Genomic DNA, 12996 nt, shown 5'->3' with positions numbered 1-12996 from the left:
TTCGACCCCATAAAGTTCATGTATTCTTGATCAGGATCACTAGCCAATTCCGTCCGTATTGAAGCTGAGATCTCGGAAACTATATGAGATAGACTATTCAGCCTTGGCATGCAGATTCCTGGGCTTTCTGCGCAGTGCGTTTTAGCGGGGTACAAAAAAATGTTAACTAAAATGTAATTTTTCCAATACCTACAGATTGACCTAAAAAATGTGCCTCGCCCTCTCTAACGCCCATAAGCCGATCAAGACTGTGGAGGCCAAATTTTCATGATAGAAAAATAGTTTTTCCTAAATGTTTTCGACTCTTTAATACCTATCGATTGAATTAAAAAGATTTTGGCCACGCCCACATTAAAAACGCTTATGTCTGTTTGTCATAATATATACATATGCTGAAATAGTGGGTAGATGGCGCTTTACAATATAGTTTTGTTGCTTATATATCTCCATTTCTCTTTTGTTTTTTTGTTTAAGCTGAGTAACAGGTATCTGATAGTCGGTTTGTTTTTACTAAGGTCGAGCAAAGCTTCAAAATAGTTAAAGAACGATAACAAATGTATGCTTTGGCTTGAGATTTCCGAGAAACTAAACATTTTATGAAATTGAGCGCACTATACTTTTAAGATAAAGTAGAACGAACGGGAGTAATGTAATTTTCTTTAAGAAAATGTTTTTTAAATGGCCAAAGATTAGAAAATGAATATTAAAAAATATATATCAAGATTTAAAGAGATACATTTTTATTACATTTTACCCGGTAAACACGTGCACATTAATTTATCTTATAACTAATATATTTCTTTACCCATGGGTAAACCTGCACACACACACCTGCAGGTTTCATCCTCTTTTGCGACGATTTATTTAACATATTGTAATAATTTTAATTTAAACGGTGCACTGCAGTACTACACTTTTGTCACAAGACGCGAGTTTTATGACTTCCTCGAGCATTAGGATCGCCAGGCTGCCGAAGCTTCAGTCTTTTTCTGGTAGTTAGATTAGCCAAGGATGCTGTTAGTTGGTTGGTGAGGGCTAGTAGACGGCGGTCGCGCCGTTTCTGTGACATAAATATATTTTTTACAAGTAGTAAAAATAGCAAAATGTTCATGTTATCGAATTAAAAACAGATTCAATTGTTATGTTACATAACGGAAATGAATACCTAACAGGACAAGTTAAAATAACAGCTGTTAAACTCGGGAGTTGCAAGTCAATTTTTCTGTGATAACTTAAATTAATATCTCTTGAAGAACAAGACGTGAATCCATCATAATTGAAACGGATTTTCATTCTGCCGGTGTGTACTATGTATTTTAACTAATGTATTCCTTATTTTCTCTGTATTTTTCAAACAATTTATAAAATTAGGTATTTGTCAAACTTTTTAAAAGGATAAAGTTTTCAAAAAATTTTCAAATTTGTTGCTAGAGCCTTATATTATATTGTAGAGTGATTTATTCCCAATTTAAGTAATCCAGACTCAATCTGCGGCTTTGTCTTATTTATAAAATTTAAGTCAACATTTTTTTAGCGTTTGGTAACACGCTCACTTTTCCAAATTTATTCTTCCAAAAACAAATTATAAAAATTGTTAATTTACAAAAAAAAAAAAAAACGGGTGAAAGTCCCCATAGTGCTTTGCCTCGGCCAGAATGCATATTGATCTACTCACAGTAGGGATGCGTAGCTGGAACCTCGCCTCTTACTTACCACGACGCACTTTTTGGACTATCATGACATTTAAGTTTGCAGCGGTTCCGCTGTAAAGCAACATCATGTTGCTGAGGCTGAGTCAAGGTCTTTTAAGCATCCAATTTAGCCTCCAAAATTAACACATCTACCATAAAATCTAACTAAAAAATATCATTTCAGGCGAAGATTTTGTGCAGTTGGTAGAAGAATTTTTATCTTAAACAGCGATCCATCGTGAAATACTTCTTTGACATCAAAGAAGACTGCTGAACTGTTTTTATTTTAAATGCTCCAAATATGTGCTGGGTCTCGTTTTGGGATAAAGTGACTTCTAAAGCCACACTGGTGGTCTGGAATGACATCCTGTACACTTCTTACTGCCATCATTCTACTAAGAAAAATGCTTTCAAACAATTATGAGAAGTTGGGTTTTCCGGTTTACCCGGCTTGGGTATCAGTGGTGGGTAGGGCAGGCCGAAGTTTGTAAGCCCTTGCATTCATATCATATAATCAATGTTAGTAACATCTGTACACCGGTTCTGTGTTATTCGTGTCCACGTACCACCGCATCCAAAAAATAATATAGTCGTCAGATTTTTGTAAAGAATTAAATTCCTATTTCTGAAAAGATAAAATATTTATATCCCAGAGTAAAAGAAAATACGATCGAAATCATAATTCAAATATTTGTTTCATTACTTCTCTGACCATTTCTTTGACAGCTATATGTTAAAGTTGACCGATTTTTATAAAAATCGATTTCGGAATTCTTAAAAAGACGAAAATGATTTTTCCATTAGTATAAGATATGCGGAAGCTATAATTCGCTTCAAATTATTTTTCCACCAATTTCCGATCGTTTCAATGGCAGTTATATAATTATTAAAAAACACCATATATCATATCATTTTTTCCGATTATTCCTAGCTAACAGCTATAAGATATAGTTCTCCGATCCGGCTGATTCCGACATATAAATATACTACTTGTAAAAGAAAGAATCTTGGGAAAGTTTAGCTTTAAAACTGAGAGACTAGTTTGCGTAGGAACAGTAGGACAGACGGACCGGGCTAGATCGACATGATGCTGATCAAGAATATATATACTTTTTGGGTTCGGAAACGTCTTTTATGACTAATAACTTTAAATAATATCTGTTCTATGTATTACCGATTCTGTTTTACGAGTCCTAGCAGCTTCTTCAGAGATTTTAATCAAAACTAATTAGATGCTATGCTCTTAAGCAAAGAAAATATCTTAAAGATAATCTTAAAGCATCTATGTAAACAGGGATGTCGGCGACTTTAAACCTATGTTTTTGTATCTGTGTATCGAGCATTGGAATGCAACTATTAGGCTTTAAACAATGAACGGATACCCCAACTATTTAAGGTTTTCCGTGTTTACAGTAGTGATGGAACATGGTGCGCACAACAGCACGATGGCTCGATAACAGCACGACAACAGCACGTGTCGGGCGTTTTTCAGGCCCTTCTTTGCGCCTGGCCGCGGCCACACTAACCTTTCCTTCTTTTCTTACAAGTTTCCGGTGAGTGCTCCGCGTTTTTTTGGTGATATTTTAATTTAACAACTTTTAAACCGTTTTCTAGTAGCGAGGAATTCCTGTGAGCAGCTTTCTTCCCTACATACCATAATGGCGGTAGGTTGACGAACGAATTGCGGCCGCATCGACATATTTTCGACCGTATTTTTGGGACGCAAAAGTGCGACGTGCGACGATGTGATGCCCTGAAGTTTGCGGTGTGTTAACAGTGGAACCCAAAAAGTGACGAATGCTCCTTGATTTTTTCAGGCTGTTACGAAGAAGATTAAGCGCGATCCCGCGAAGAACCCGATGCGGGACCTGCACATCCGCAAGCTCTGCCTGAACATCTGCGTGGGCGAGTCTGGTGACAGGCTGACCCGTGCCGCCAAGGTGAGATATAGTGGCCTTGACCATGATGACGGCTAACTGGAACACTTTGCATCCTCACAACCAGGTGCTGGAGCAGCTGACTGGCCAGCAGCCAGTGTTCTCCAAGGCGCGCTACACCGTGCGTTCGTTCGGTATCCGTCGTAACGAGAAGATCGCTGTCCACTGCACGGTGCGCGGCGCCAAGGCCGAGGAAATCCTGGAGCGTGGCCTGAAGGTGCGCGAGTACGAGCTGCGTCGCGAGAACTTCTCCTCCACCGGCAACTTCGGCTTCGGCATCCAGGAACACATCGATCTGGGCATCAAGTACGATCCCTCCATCGGTATCTACGGTCTGGACTTCTACGTCGTCCTGGGCCGCCCTGGTAAGCATGCTCCGCCACCCCGCCCCAATCGTGCACTTAATTAGGTATCTCTGCCAATCGAGGCTCTGATGCTCAGTGAATGTGCGCATAGCAAAGAAGATGTGCTTAGTTGGACCTGCTACGCACCATGCAAGTCCACACGGTACAATTTCTACAGTTCCTTACCGGAGCTCCCCTTGGCACACTACTCATTCTCGCGCTTCTCTGGCATTTCAGGCTACAACGTGAACCACAGGAAGCGCAAGTCCGGCACTGTGGGCTTCCAGCACCGCCTCACCAAGGAGGATGCCATGAAGTGGTTCCAGCAGAAGTACGATGGTATCATCTTGAACACCAAGAAGTAGAGGAGCTCTACCCGTAACCATGTTTTTTAAGAAGAATTCTAAAATAAACCTTGGCTTGTGTCAACACGTAAAACTCGTAATACCGCTCAACATTATTTATCGCATAAAGTTACAACTGGCTGGAGTGATACACCTGATTAAACTATCATAAGTACGTGAAACGCATCTGCAAGATTGATTTAGGGGTTTTCCGTTTATTCGCTTATTCGGATTGCAGTCGTTGAGTTCCCCTTTTAGCCACTGTAAATTTGCAATTAAGGAGGTATTTATAAAGCTACAAGTATCCGCAATGATCCCCTTACAAAAATGCCAATTAAAGTAAAAGTCTGATAAATTAAAAATAATTAATTTCTGCACCAGAAACTGGTTTTTGATAATTTTTGAATATTAGCATAATCCTCGGTTATGCCATAACCCAAAGTTAAGAACATTTTTAAATATGTTGTCTTAAAAAAATAACGATTCGGTTTTGTGATCTTTGCTGTTAAATCCTAGGAAATACAAATTCGAAAATAAAGTGGCAACTGCATCCTGCGGTCAATGCGAAGCCCTTACATTTTTTAATCGACTGGATAATTAGAACGTTTAGAACTAATTTTGATTAAATCATAGGCTAAAAGCTTTAGTTATATTTTTTAATTTAAATTGAGTACTTCTAGACCGAGCAAGATAAAATTCTACGAAACGAAGAACAGAAAATGATAAATCTTCAACATTATTAAGGCAAAATTCAATGTCACGCCGCAGGTGAACTTGAAAATTCGCGTGGGCGAGCGAATCGGAAGCGGCAGGCAAAGTTGAAGGTGGCCAAAAGTTTCAATAAATCGATGGCAGCGTTAAACGTTGCCATGGCAACTAAAAGTCCTTTGCAGGGCCAAACATGTCAGAAATATCGCCGTAAACAAAATAAAGCTGATGCCATTTGAGTAGTAAAATGGGAATGTTGCACAATTTGGCCGACTTCATAAAGATTAAGAAGGACAAAATGACGATTCTGGTGCTGGGACTGAACAACAGCGGAAAGTCCTCGATAATCAATCACTTCAAAAAATCCAGCGAACAGACTTCCATCGTGGTGCCCACAGTTGGCTTTATGGTGGAGCAGTTCTACAGTAAGTGGTGGTGGAATATGCGAAGCACCCATGTACATGTATCCCCTCGAAGCAGGCATGTCTGGTGTTTCCATAAAGGCGATTGACATGTCCGGAGCCACTCGATACAGGAACCTCTGGGAGCACCAGTTTAAGAACTGTCATGGAATAATATACGTCATCGATTCCAGCGATCGCATGAGATTCGGTATACGAAACGGAAACCAACAACTCCCATGGCTAATATTGTCCATTTCAGTGGTGGTCAAGGATGAGCTGGACCTTGTGCTTCAGCATCCCGACTTGAGCAACCGTATTGTGCCAATTCTGTTCTACGGAAATAAGATGGACATGGAGGACTCCCTGTCCAGTGTTAAAATTGCAGCAGGTACACAAGGTCTTAACTTCAGAGTGCATTGTTTTTACAAATAAGTGCCTTTTCAGCACTCAGGTTGGAAAACATCAAGGAGAAGCCCTGGCACATTTGCTCCAGCAGTGCCGTTTCCGGCGAAGGGCTTGGCGAGGGTGTCCAGTGGCTCATCCAGCAAATGCGATTCGCCATGTTAAACAACAAAAACGCCGCCAAAGCCAGGTCCAAGCACTCCAAGTAGTTTTAGGTATCGCCCACTTTTCTTGATGTTCAATAAAAGGCAATGTTTTTTGAAAAAGAGTATACAAATCCGATCTTTTAGGAAATCAACAGAAATTTATTTTTCGCAGGGACAATCTTCTCGTTCATTACAAATCAACATGGGCAAATTAGGCTTTACGCGTTTTAGCCTTCCTCCGTTTACTTGTAAATAATGTAAATTCAAATTAAACAATATAATTTAGCAGTCTAGGAAATTAGCCGCCATCAAAAGTTCTAAGGCGATCTCGGGAGCGATCGGGAATTCGGGTATTTCGGTAGAACTGTTGGTGTAACGCACTTTATAGGTGAAGTACATGCAGACCTTTTGTAGGACGTGGGATCTGAAAAGAAAGGAACACTCAATTAGTTGAAAATTCCACATCAATCGAGCGTAAGTCAGGGAGTGTAGGTGTAATAGCTTTTAAATGTGTATTAGTGACAGGTTCAGTAACTGATTTATCTGCATTTTCTCTTGACTTCAATCTTCAAGTTAATAGATCGGAAATGACTGTTTAGTTTTCACTTTGTAAAAACATAAAGCATAAAATATCTATCTAATAATAACAAACTTGAAACAGAAAACGCTCAAGATTTCAGAAATTCCTTTTTTTTACATTTTAGATTATAAAATGTCTAACTAGAATTGAATTGGCTAGTGGAAAACAATTTAAAACAATATTTCAAAGAAGAGCTATTCAATAAGTTTTAGTTAGATGTAATCAAACAACCAAAAGTAACTTCTTCGACCTGTTTGTGCGTAACTGATTTCAGATGAAATAGTTCATACTTGCTGCTAGTCTCTTGACCGTAGTTATAATCAATATTTAAAGCTGTGTTTTGCCTAATGTAAATGCAGTTTTCGATAAGTAGGTCTTTTATTTGGGCTTAGCCATAACCCACACAAATCAGTTAACCAATTTCGATTTGGAAACTGGGGCCTGGTCGTGTGCTACTGATTGTGATGAAATTGCTACCGCGCTGTGCTAATCTCTTGACCTGGGCTGTGCCCAAGATTACGTTAGTACTCGGGAGATGTGAATCGCACTGAACTAACTGTAATCCGTGCGCTTAGGTTGGGTGTGCACGGCGCCACACACGTACGTACGTGAGTACATAAGGGGGATGCATGCGCGTATGTATGTACGCCTGTAGCCGTGCAAATTGTCGCCGGTCAATAGGTCACAGCGGCGATGACTTGGCGCTCCCGGGTGCGAGTCGCAGCCGGCAGAGGCGGCGGACCGGAGTCCCTACTTACGGAATCTCCCGGAAATGCACCTCGTTAGCCTCGTTCTCGGCGAACTGTCCGGGGCCGGACAACATGGCCCGGATTGTGCCGGAGGTGAGAGCGTGCTCGCGCTTTACGACGAATTCGTGGCCGTCCGAGGAAATCAGCTTCACGTACATTGCGTCCGGACCCTCGCATCCGCCGTAGATCTTGTCGCCGCGCTGCTCGTCCATTGCTATCATCTTGGGGCGGCAAGTGGGTGGGGGAGTTCGGTTAGATCTCGAAAAACGCTCTATTATTTATATTTTATTCTTACTTGTCAAATATCAGTCAGTGACACTCACACACGGCCACACGAGTCACACACACACGCAATCAATACACACTTTGCACACTGTTTTTCGTAGCCCTGGCCACCCACTGTTGCAAGCCGATAAGTTATCGATTTCAAATATTTAATAAATATTTTATTTTTTAATGCAATTAAGTTTCACAGCGATTGATATGGAATTAAGCCAGCAGGGTGTCTTATTAAAATAAATTATACCCATTTAGTTAGTTAGGAGCCTAAGGAAATTACTAATTTGTGTTTTAATATTCTGAGCTCTATTTACATATTTAAAACAAATCTATTGATTTATCAACATGTCTACTCAGTTTCATAATACAGAAACTCTACACGAACTGCCTAATGACTTAATTTGACCAGCTAATTAATTTATTGTCAAAAAAGTGAATTAAGGTTATGAATTTATGACTCACTATGACACATCATGAAGTTTTCTATAAAAACAACAGACTTGTACAACACCTACATAAAATAATGAGTGGGAAACCACAGTCCACGATACAGAAATTATATTAGTTACTTGTATTGCCTACAAGGCCAGCGAGACCAGAGGCCACAACAATATCATTGTACATTACGTAGGCCCACTTCCTACGTTGAATTGATCATATCATGTCCTCTTCAAGGGCAAATCGCACTATTTGAGCGAATGTTGAGGTAGGCACGGAAAAATCTGCCAATAAATAAAAAATCTAAAAATAAGCCAATGTTGTGAATGAAATTATCAATCACAAAACATACCCACACAGCAGGTTGAAAGTCGTTCTTTTCAGCTGTCCACACAAAAAACCATAAATCACAAAACTAACCAAATAATCTCTTCATTCCATTCGAAAAGTCAAACTAATTATGTGCCTGAACAAATCCAAAACTAACATACGATTTCTTTTCTTCCCTAATAACCCATTAAAAAGCATTAACGATTAGACTTGTGAACAAAATGGGATCCGACTTTATTGATTACGTTGTTAGGAGAACAAATCTATTACAAACGAATTAATTTGTTCTCGTTTCATTTTTTTCGCAAAACATTGATCGAGAATTCGATTGGCTTTCGATTCGAATTTAGTTCTCGTCGACCTCAGCCTCCTGCTCCTCCTCGAACTCGGCGTCCTCGTCGGCGGTGGCCTCCTGGTACTGCTGGTACTCGGACACCAGATCGTTCATGTTGCTCTCGGCCTCGGTGAACTCCATCTCGTCCATGCCCTCGCCGGTGTACCAATGCAAGAAAGCCTTGCGCCTGAACATAGCGGTGAACTGCTCGGAGATGCGCTTGAACAGCTCCTGGATGGCGGTGGAGTTGCCGATGAAGGTGGCGGACATCTTGAGGCCACGGGGCGGGATGTCGCACACGGCGGTCTTCACGTTGTTGGGGATCCATTCGACGAAGTACGAGCTGTTCTTGTTCTGGATGTTCAGCATCTGCTCGTCGACCTCCTTCATGGACATGCGTCCACGGAAGATGGCGGCGACGGTAAGGTAGCGTCCATGGCGAGGGTCGCAGGCGGCCATCATGTTCTTGGCATCGAACATCTGCTGGGTCAGCTCGGGCACGGTGAGGGCGCGGTACTGCTGGGAGCCTCGGGAGGTCAGGGGAGCGAAGCCGGGCATGAAGAAGTGGAGACGGGGGAAGGGCACCATGTTAACGGCCAGCTTGCGGAGATCAGCGTTCAGTTGGCCGGGGAAACGCAGGCAGGTGGTCACGCCGGACATGGTCAGGGAGACAAGATGGTTCAGGTCACCGTATGTGGGTGTCGTCAGCTTGAGGGTACGGAAGCAGATGTCGTAGAGAGCCTCGTTGTCGATGCAGTAGGTCTCGTCCGTGTTCTCCACCAGCTGGTGCACCGACAGCGTAGCGTTGTAGGGCTCCACAACGGTGTCCGACACCTTGGGCGACGGCACCACCGAGTATGTGTTCATGATCCTGTCGGGATACTCCTCGCGGATCTTGGAAATCAGCAGGGTTCCCATACCGGAGCCAGTGCCGCCGCCAAGGGAGTGTGTGAGTTGGAAGCCTTGCAGGCAGTCGCAGGATTCGGCCTCCTTGCGGACCACGTCGAGCACTGAGTCCACCAGCTCAGCGCCCTCTGTGTAGTGACCCTTGGCCCAGTTGTTGCCGGCTCCCGACTGGCCGAACACAAAGTTGTCGGGCCTGAAGATCTGGCCGAAGGGTCCCGACCGCACGGAGTCCATGGTGCCGGGCTCCAGATCGACGAGGACGGCGCGGGGCACGTACTTGCCACCGGAGGCCTCGTTGTAGTACACATTGATGCGCTCCAGCTGCAGGTCGCTGTCACCGTGGTAGGCGCCGGTGGCATCGATGCCGTGCTCATCGGAGATGATCTCCCAGAACTGCAAGTAGAAAGGTGAAATTGGGAATGGGGATTAGAGACTGGGTTTGCCGAAGTTGTAGGAAAATTCTTGTGTAAGTGAGTCAGCAGAAAAATCGATCCACAGGGGTGGTTTCTTCCTAGCTCTATCTTAAGAAACGATGAGTCACCGGAAAATCAATAGTCGTAAAATTTCTCTAAGCCCAGTTATTTACAAGGAAAGTCTATGGAAAGAAACCTTTCTTTAGGATTAAGAGAAAAAATATTTGAGGATGTTAAGGGAAAAGAACGAGCAGTTTTAGTGTTTTCCTATGGGATTTTCGCAAATCTTTGCTACCCAAAGAATCAAATTAAAATTAAATTGTAAAAGCAGTTTGCTTAACATTCCCTTTTCTTGTTTGGTGAAAGTTGCAGCTTGTAGTAATTTCTAAGTATACAAAGAGGGGAAAGTTCTGGAAAAACTAAAAGAAGATTGCTTTATAATTATAGCTTCGCCCTAAACAAGACACCTACTCGAACCCAGAGTTTGCAGGGTAGTTGGAAAAGTCTATATATAACTCTTTATTGATTGGAATGAATGGGCACAGGCCTCAATTGAGTACATACATATGTCTGGGCTCGGCTATATGCTCAGCACCTATATGTGCGCCATCATAAACTCTGTGTATGGGCCGAGCTCCGATTAACATAACTTATTCGCTGCCATTTTTGGTGCGCTTCCACCACCACCAACGATAACGTCATCTGGCGTGGGTTTTCGTTTCGGATCTCGAGGCGCAGCTGTCACTGGGTTCCGCCGACCGATCTCTCTTGAATCTTCGGGCGTGGGCTGAGCCGAGCTGAGCTGAGGTGTATGACTACTATCCGCCCGTCTGTCGGTGTGTCTGCTGTCTGCCCCCACGCAATGCCGGCGACCCCAGAGCCGGGCTCCGGCTACACCACCCCAAAGCCCCCGCTTCCGATGGCTTACATCACCGGTGTTCGGGTCTCGACCCACTCTCTGCCAGGAGGAGGGGAGCCGGAGGTGGAGGCACTGCTTGGAGAGAGGCGTTGGCGTGGCCGCCGCCTGAGAGGTTAAAACTGCAGCTCAGAGCTCTAACTACCGACCATCTGGCGCATAAATCGTCTGTTTTCAGGGCATTACGTCACCTCGAGAGCTAAAAAAGTTTCTGCGGTTGTCGTTGTTTACGTCGCGTAAACAAATAAAAACAATTTAGTGAACCAAGTCTGTCATTGGTCCGCGGTACCTTTGGGGTACATGGGGTACGGAGGAAGTGCGTGCTCGACACTCGTTAAGGCGAAACGGCACCGGATTACCATTCCTACAGAAATGCCCCTTTTAAGCCGGCTGGCAGAAAGAGCCGAACTTGGGCACAACAATTGTTATGTTGCAGCTGCTCGGGTTTGAGGCGTTGCCGAGGGTTGTTTTGCGGCCCGTTCGCAGGATGTGGCTCGGCTATTGATTTTTCGGGCAAGGACTGGAAGATTCGTCATCGCCCTCTCCTCCTCCCCTCGCTGTCCCGTTGCCCACACGCATGTGCAGCACCGCCCATCTCCTCGCGAATCCGCGCGTGTGTGGGGGTGCGAGAGAACATGGGATAGAGACAAACAGATGGCGAATTCCTCTGTATAAGGTCATCCCAACTGCAGATTCCGGGTCCTAAAATAAAGTTGCACTTCTGGCCCCGAAGAGGGCCGAATTTCGCCCGTACTTGGTAAGCATGAGCAGAAAATAGAAAATGTTTTCATTCCAGATAAGATAGCCGGGGTCGCGAGACCCGAGGAGTTGCGGAGAGTGTGGAGTGCAGGGAATCGATAGAACGGCTATGCAGCCTACATGCAGACCTATATGTACCGCCTGTGTGTCGGACCAACTCTTATACACTGCGAACCGGTCACCGCGACCGGTTCGGCCATTTTAGGTTAAAATGACGTCATGTTTTCTCCGTAGAAGACGCATAGCGGCAAAAACCGGCCGACGCTCACACACACAGCGCGGAGCGGCTCGTGAGAATGCATGAATGTGAGCGTGCAGAAGACCTTTCGTGTTTGGACGAAAGAAAAGTACCCTTCACCATCTGGGCAGTGAAGTGGCTTTCACAAGCGGTGGAAAACCGTGGAAGGCTTTCGCCCAGGGGAAAATGACTCATGCATGCAACACGCACACACGGCCACAGCGGCGGAGTACGAGACTGCAGACACACCCAACTATAATTGGCCATATGCGCGAGTCAATGGCCCTAAATCGCCGTTTTTGCCACAGTTCTGGGCGTGACGGGCTTTCGTTCTAAATTTTAGACCCCAAACGCCCGAGGGAAACCGCAAATGGCAGCATCTTTTCGAAATCGGACGGATGTACATTATGTACAAACACAGATGCCGGGACCCGACACACACACACTGCCGCACATACACTCTGGGCATACATGGGTGCAGCTGTGTGCGTGTGAAAATGCCGGCCTCAATACAGATTTTTGCCACATGGACAGCGAAGTCGTGCAAAAATGACGCCATTTTAGCAACTGTACTCCCGAACGGAAAATGTGCATAGAAAATCGATGGGAAAACTCACCTTGGCGCCGATTTGGTTGCCGCACTGACCAGCTTGGATGTGAACGATTTCCCTCATTTTGTATTTGTTTTAGGTTTTTGAACTTTTAACTTAAAATTATCTTTCGCTTATAGCAGTCGAACACAACACAAACTGTCCGCTTCACACACTTGGAAAAATTAGTGCGGCTGCTGTGGAGAGCGCGGGCTTATATAGCGGAAGAGCGCGCTAGAGGTGGGAGGACGGCAGTGTGACCGAGCGCGGGCCGAACGGTCACGCTGAAAAGTCAGGGCGGTGCCTCGGCTGCCCGGAGGGTGTCCCCGCTAGGCATAAGGGTGCCTCCGCTGGCTGGCTCTGTTAAGGCTTAACAGAGGGTTGATGCCACTGAAAACGCCCACCGGACACCTTAGGAAATGGTAAAAAAAAAGGAATATTGGGAAAATACTTTTTAATCTTTGTATATATTTTTTTATCTTTTCTTT

General features: G+C 44.1%; 4 protein-coding genes across 4 annotated transcripts; 2 read left to right on the top strand and 2 right to left on the bottom strand.

The window, feature by feature from the left end:
• The first annotated feature begins 3305 nt into the window (after positions 1 to 3305).
• LOC108026869 (60S ribosomal protein L11) lies at positions 3306 to 4417 on the top strand. Its single transcript, XM_017098054.3, has 4 exons — positions 3306 to 3355; positions 3509 to 3631; positions 3696 to 3993; positions 4210 to 4417. Exons 1-4 carry the CDS (start codon positions 3350 to 3352, stop codon positions 4335 to 4337), a joined length of 555 nt encoding a protein of 184 aa, XP_016953543.1. The 5' UTR covers positions 3306 to 3349; the 3' UTR covers positions 4338 to 4417.
• Positions 4418 to 4571: 154 nt separating this feature from the next.
• Positions 4572 to 6096, top strand: LOC108026868 (ADP-ribosylation factor-like protein 6). Its single transcript, XM_017098053.3, has 4 exons — positions 4572 to 5449; positions 5505 to 5636; positions 5688 to 5816; positions 5873 to 6096. The coding sequence occupies exons 1-4, from the start codon at positions 5272 to 5274 to the stop codon at positions 6037 to 6039; spliced, it is 606 nt and encodes a 201-aa protein (XP_016953542.1). The 5' UTR covers positions 4572 to 5271; the 3' UTR covers positions 6040 to 6096.
• An 18-nt stretch (positions 6097 to 6114) lies between these two features.
• Positions 6115 to 7722, bottom strand: LOC108026870 (elongin-C). Its single transcript, XM_017098057.3, has 3 exons — positions 7601 to 7722; positions 7315 to 7526; positions 6115 to 6400 (listed from the first exon to the last, which is right to left on the bottom strand). The coding sequence occupies exons 2-3, from the start codon at positions 7524 to 7526 to the stop codon at positions 6259 to 6261; spliced, it is 354 nt and encodes a 117-aa protein (XP_016953546.1). The 5' UTR covers positions 7601 to 7722; the 3' UTR covers positions 6115 to 6258.
• Positions 7723 to 8556: 834 nt separating this feature from the next.
• LOC108026696 (tubulin beta-1 chain) lies at positions 8557 to 12707 on the bottom strand. The gene is made up of 2 exons (XM_017097784.3): positions 12536 to 12707; positions 8557 to 9985 (listed from the first exon to the last, which is right to left on the bottom strand). Exons 1-2 carry the CDS (start codon positions 12590 to 12592, stop codon positions 8699 to 8701), a joined length of 1344 nt encoding a protein of 447 aa, XP_016953273.1. The 5' UTR covers positions 12593 to 12707; the 3' UTR covers positions 8557 to 8698.
• Positions 12708 to 12996: the final 289 nt, after the last annotated feature.

This window comes from Drosophila biarmipes, chromosome 2R (genome assembly GCF_025231255.1).
Source record: "Drosophila biarmipes strain raj3 chromosome 2R, RU_DBia_V1.1, whole genome shotgun sequence".
In the NCBI taxonomy this organism is placed as follows: Eukaryota; Metazoa; Arthropoda; class Insecta; order Diptera; family Drosophilidae; genus Drosophila; species Drosophila biarmipes.
This window is presented reverse-complemented; position numbering and strand designations above follow the sequence as displayed.

What these genes read in the sequence shown, in the direction of transcription:
- LOC108026869 (XM_017098054.3), top strand. An exon ending in GGCTGACCCGTGCCGCCAAG is followed by an intron (nt 3,632 to 3,695) that starts GTGAGATATAGT and finishes CCTCACAACCAG; the next exon opens with GTGCTGGAGCAGCTGACTGG. An exon ending in CGTCGTCCTGGGCCGCCCTG is followed by an intron (nt 3,994 to 4,209) that starts GTAAGCATGCTC and finishes CTGGCATTTCAG; the next exon opens with GCTACAACGTGAACCACAGG.
- LOC108026868 (XM_017098053.3), top strand. Translation starts at nt 5,272, where the DNA reads ATGGGAATGTTGCACAATTTGGCCGACTTCATAAAGATTAAGAAGGAC. An exon ending in TATGGTGGAGCAGTTCTACA is followed by an intron (nt 5,450 to 5,504) that starts GTAAGTGGTGGT and finishes CCCTCGAAGCAG; the next exon opens with GCATGTCTGGTGTTTCCATA. An exon ending in CAGCGATCGCATGAGATTCG is followed by an intron (nt 5,637 to 5,687) that starts GTATACGAAACG and finishes TGTCCATTTCAG; the next exon opens with TGGTGGTCAAGGATGAGCTG.
- LOC108026870 (XM_017098057.3), bottom strand. Translation starts at nt 7,526, where the DNA reads ATGATAGCAATGGACGAGCAGCGCGGCGACAAGATCTACGGCGGATGC. An exon ending in GTGCATTTCCGGGAGATTCC is followed by an intron (nt 6,401 to 7,314) that starts GTAAGTAGGGAC and finishes CTTTCTTTTCAG; the next exon opens with ATCCCACGTCCTACAAAAGG.
- LOC108026696 (XM_017097784.3), bottom strand. Translation starts at nt 12,592, where the DNA reads ATGAGGGAAATCGTTCACATCCAAGCTGGTCAGTGCGGCAACCAAATC. An exon ending in GCAACCAAATCGGCGCCAAG is followed by an intron (nt 9,986 to 12,535) that starts GTGAGTTTTCCC and finishes TTCTACTTGCAG; the next exon opens with TTCTGGGAGATCATCTCCGA.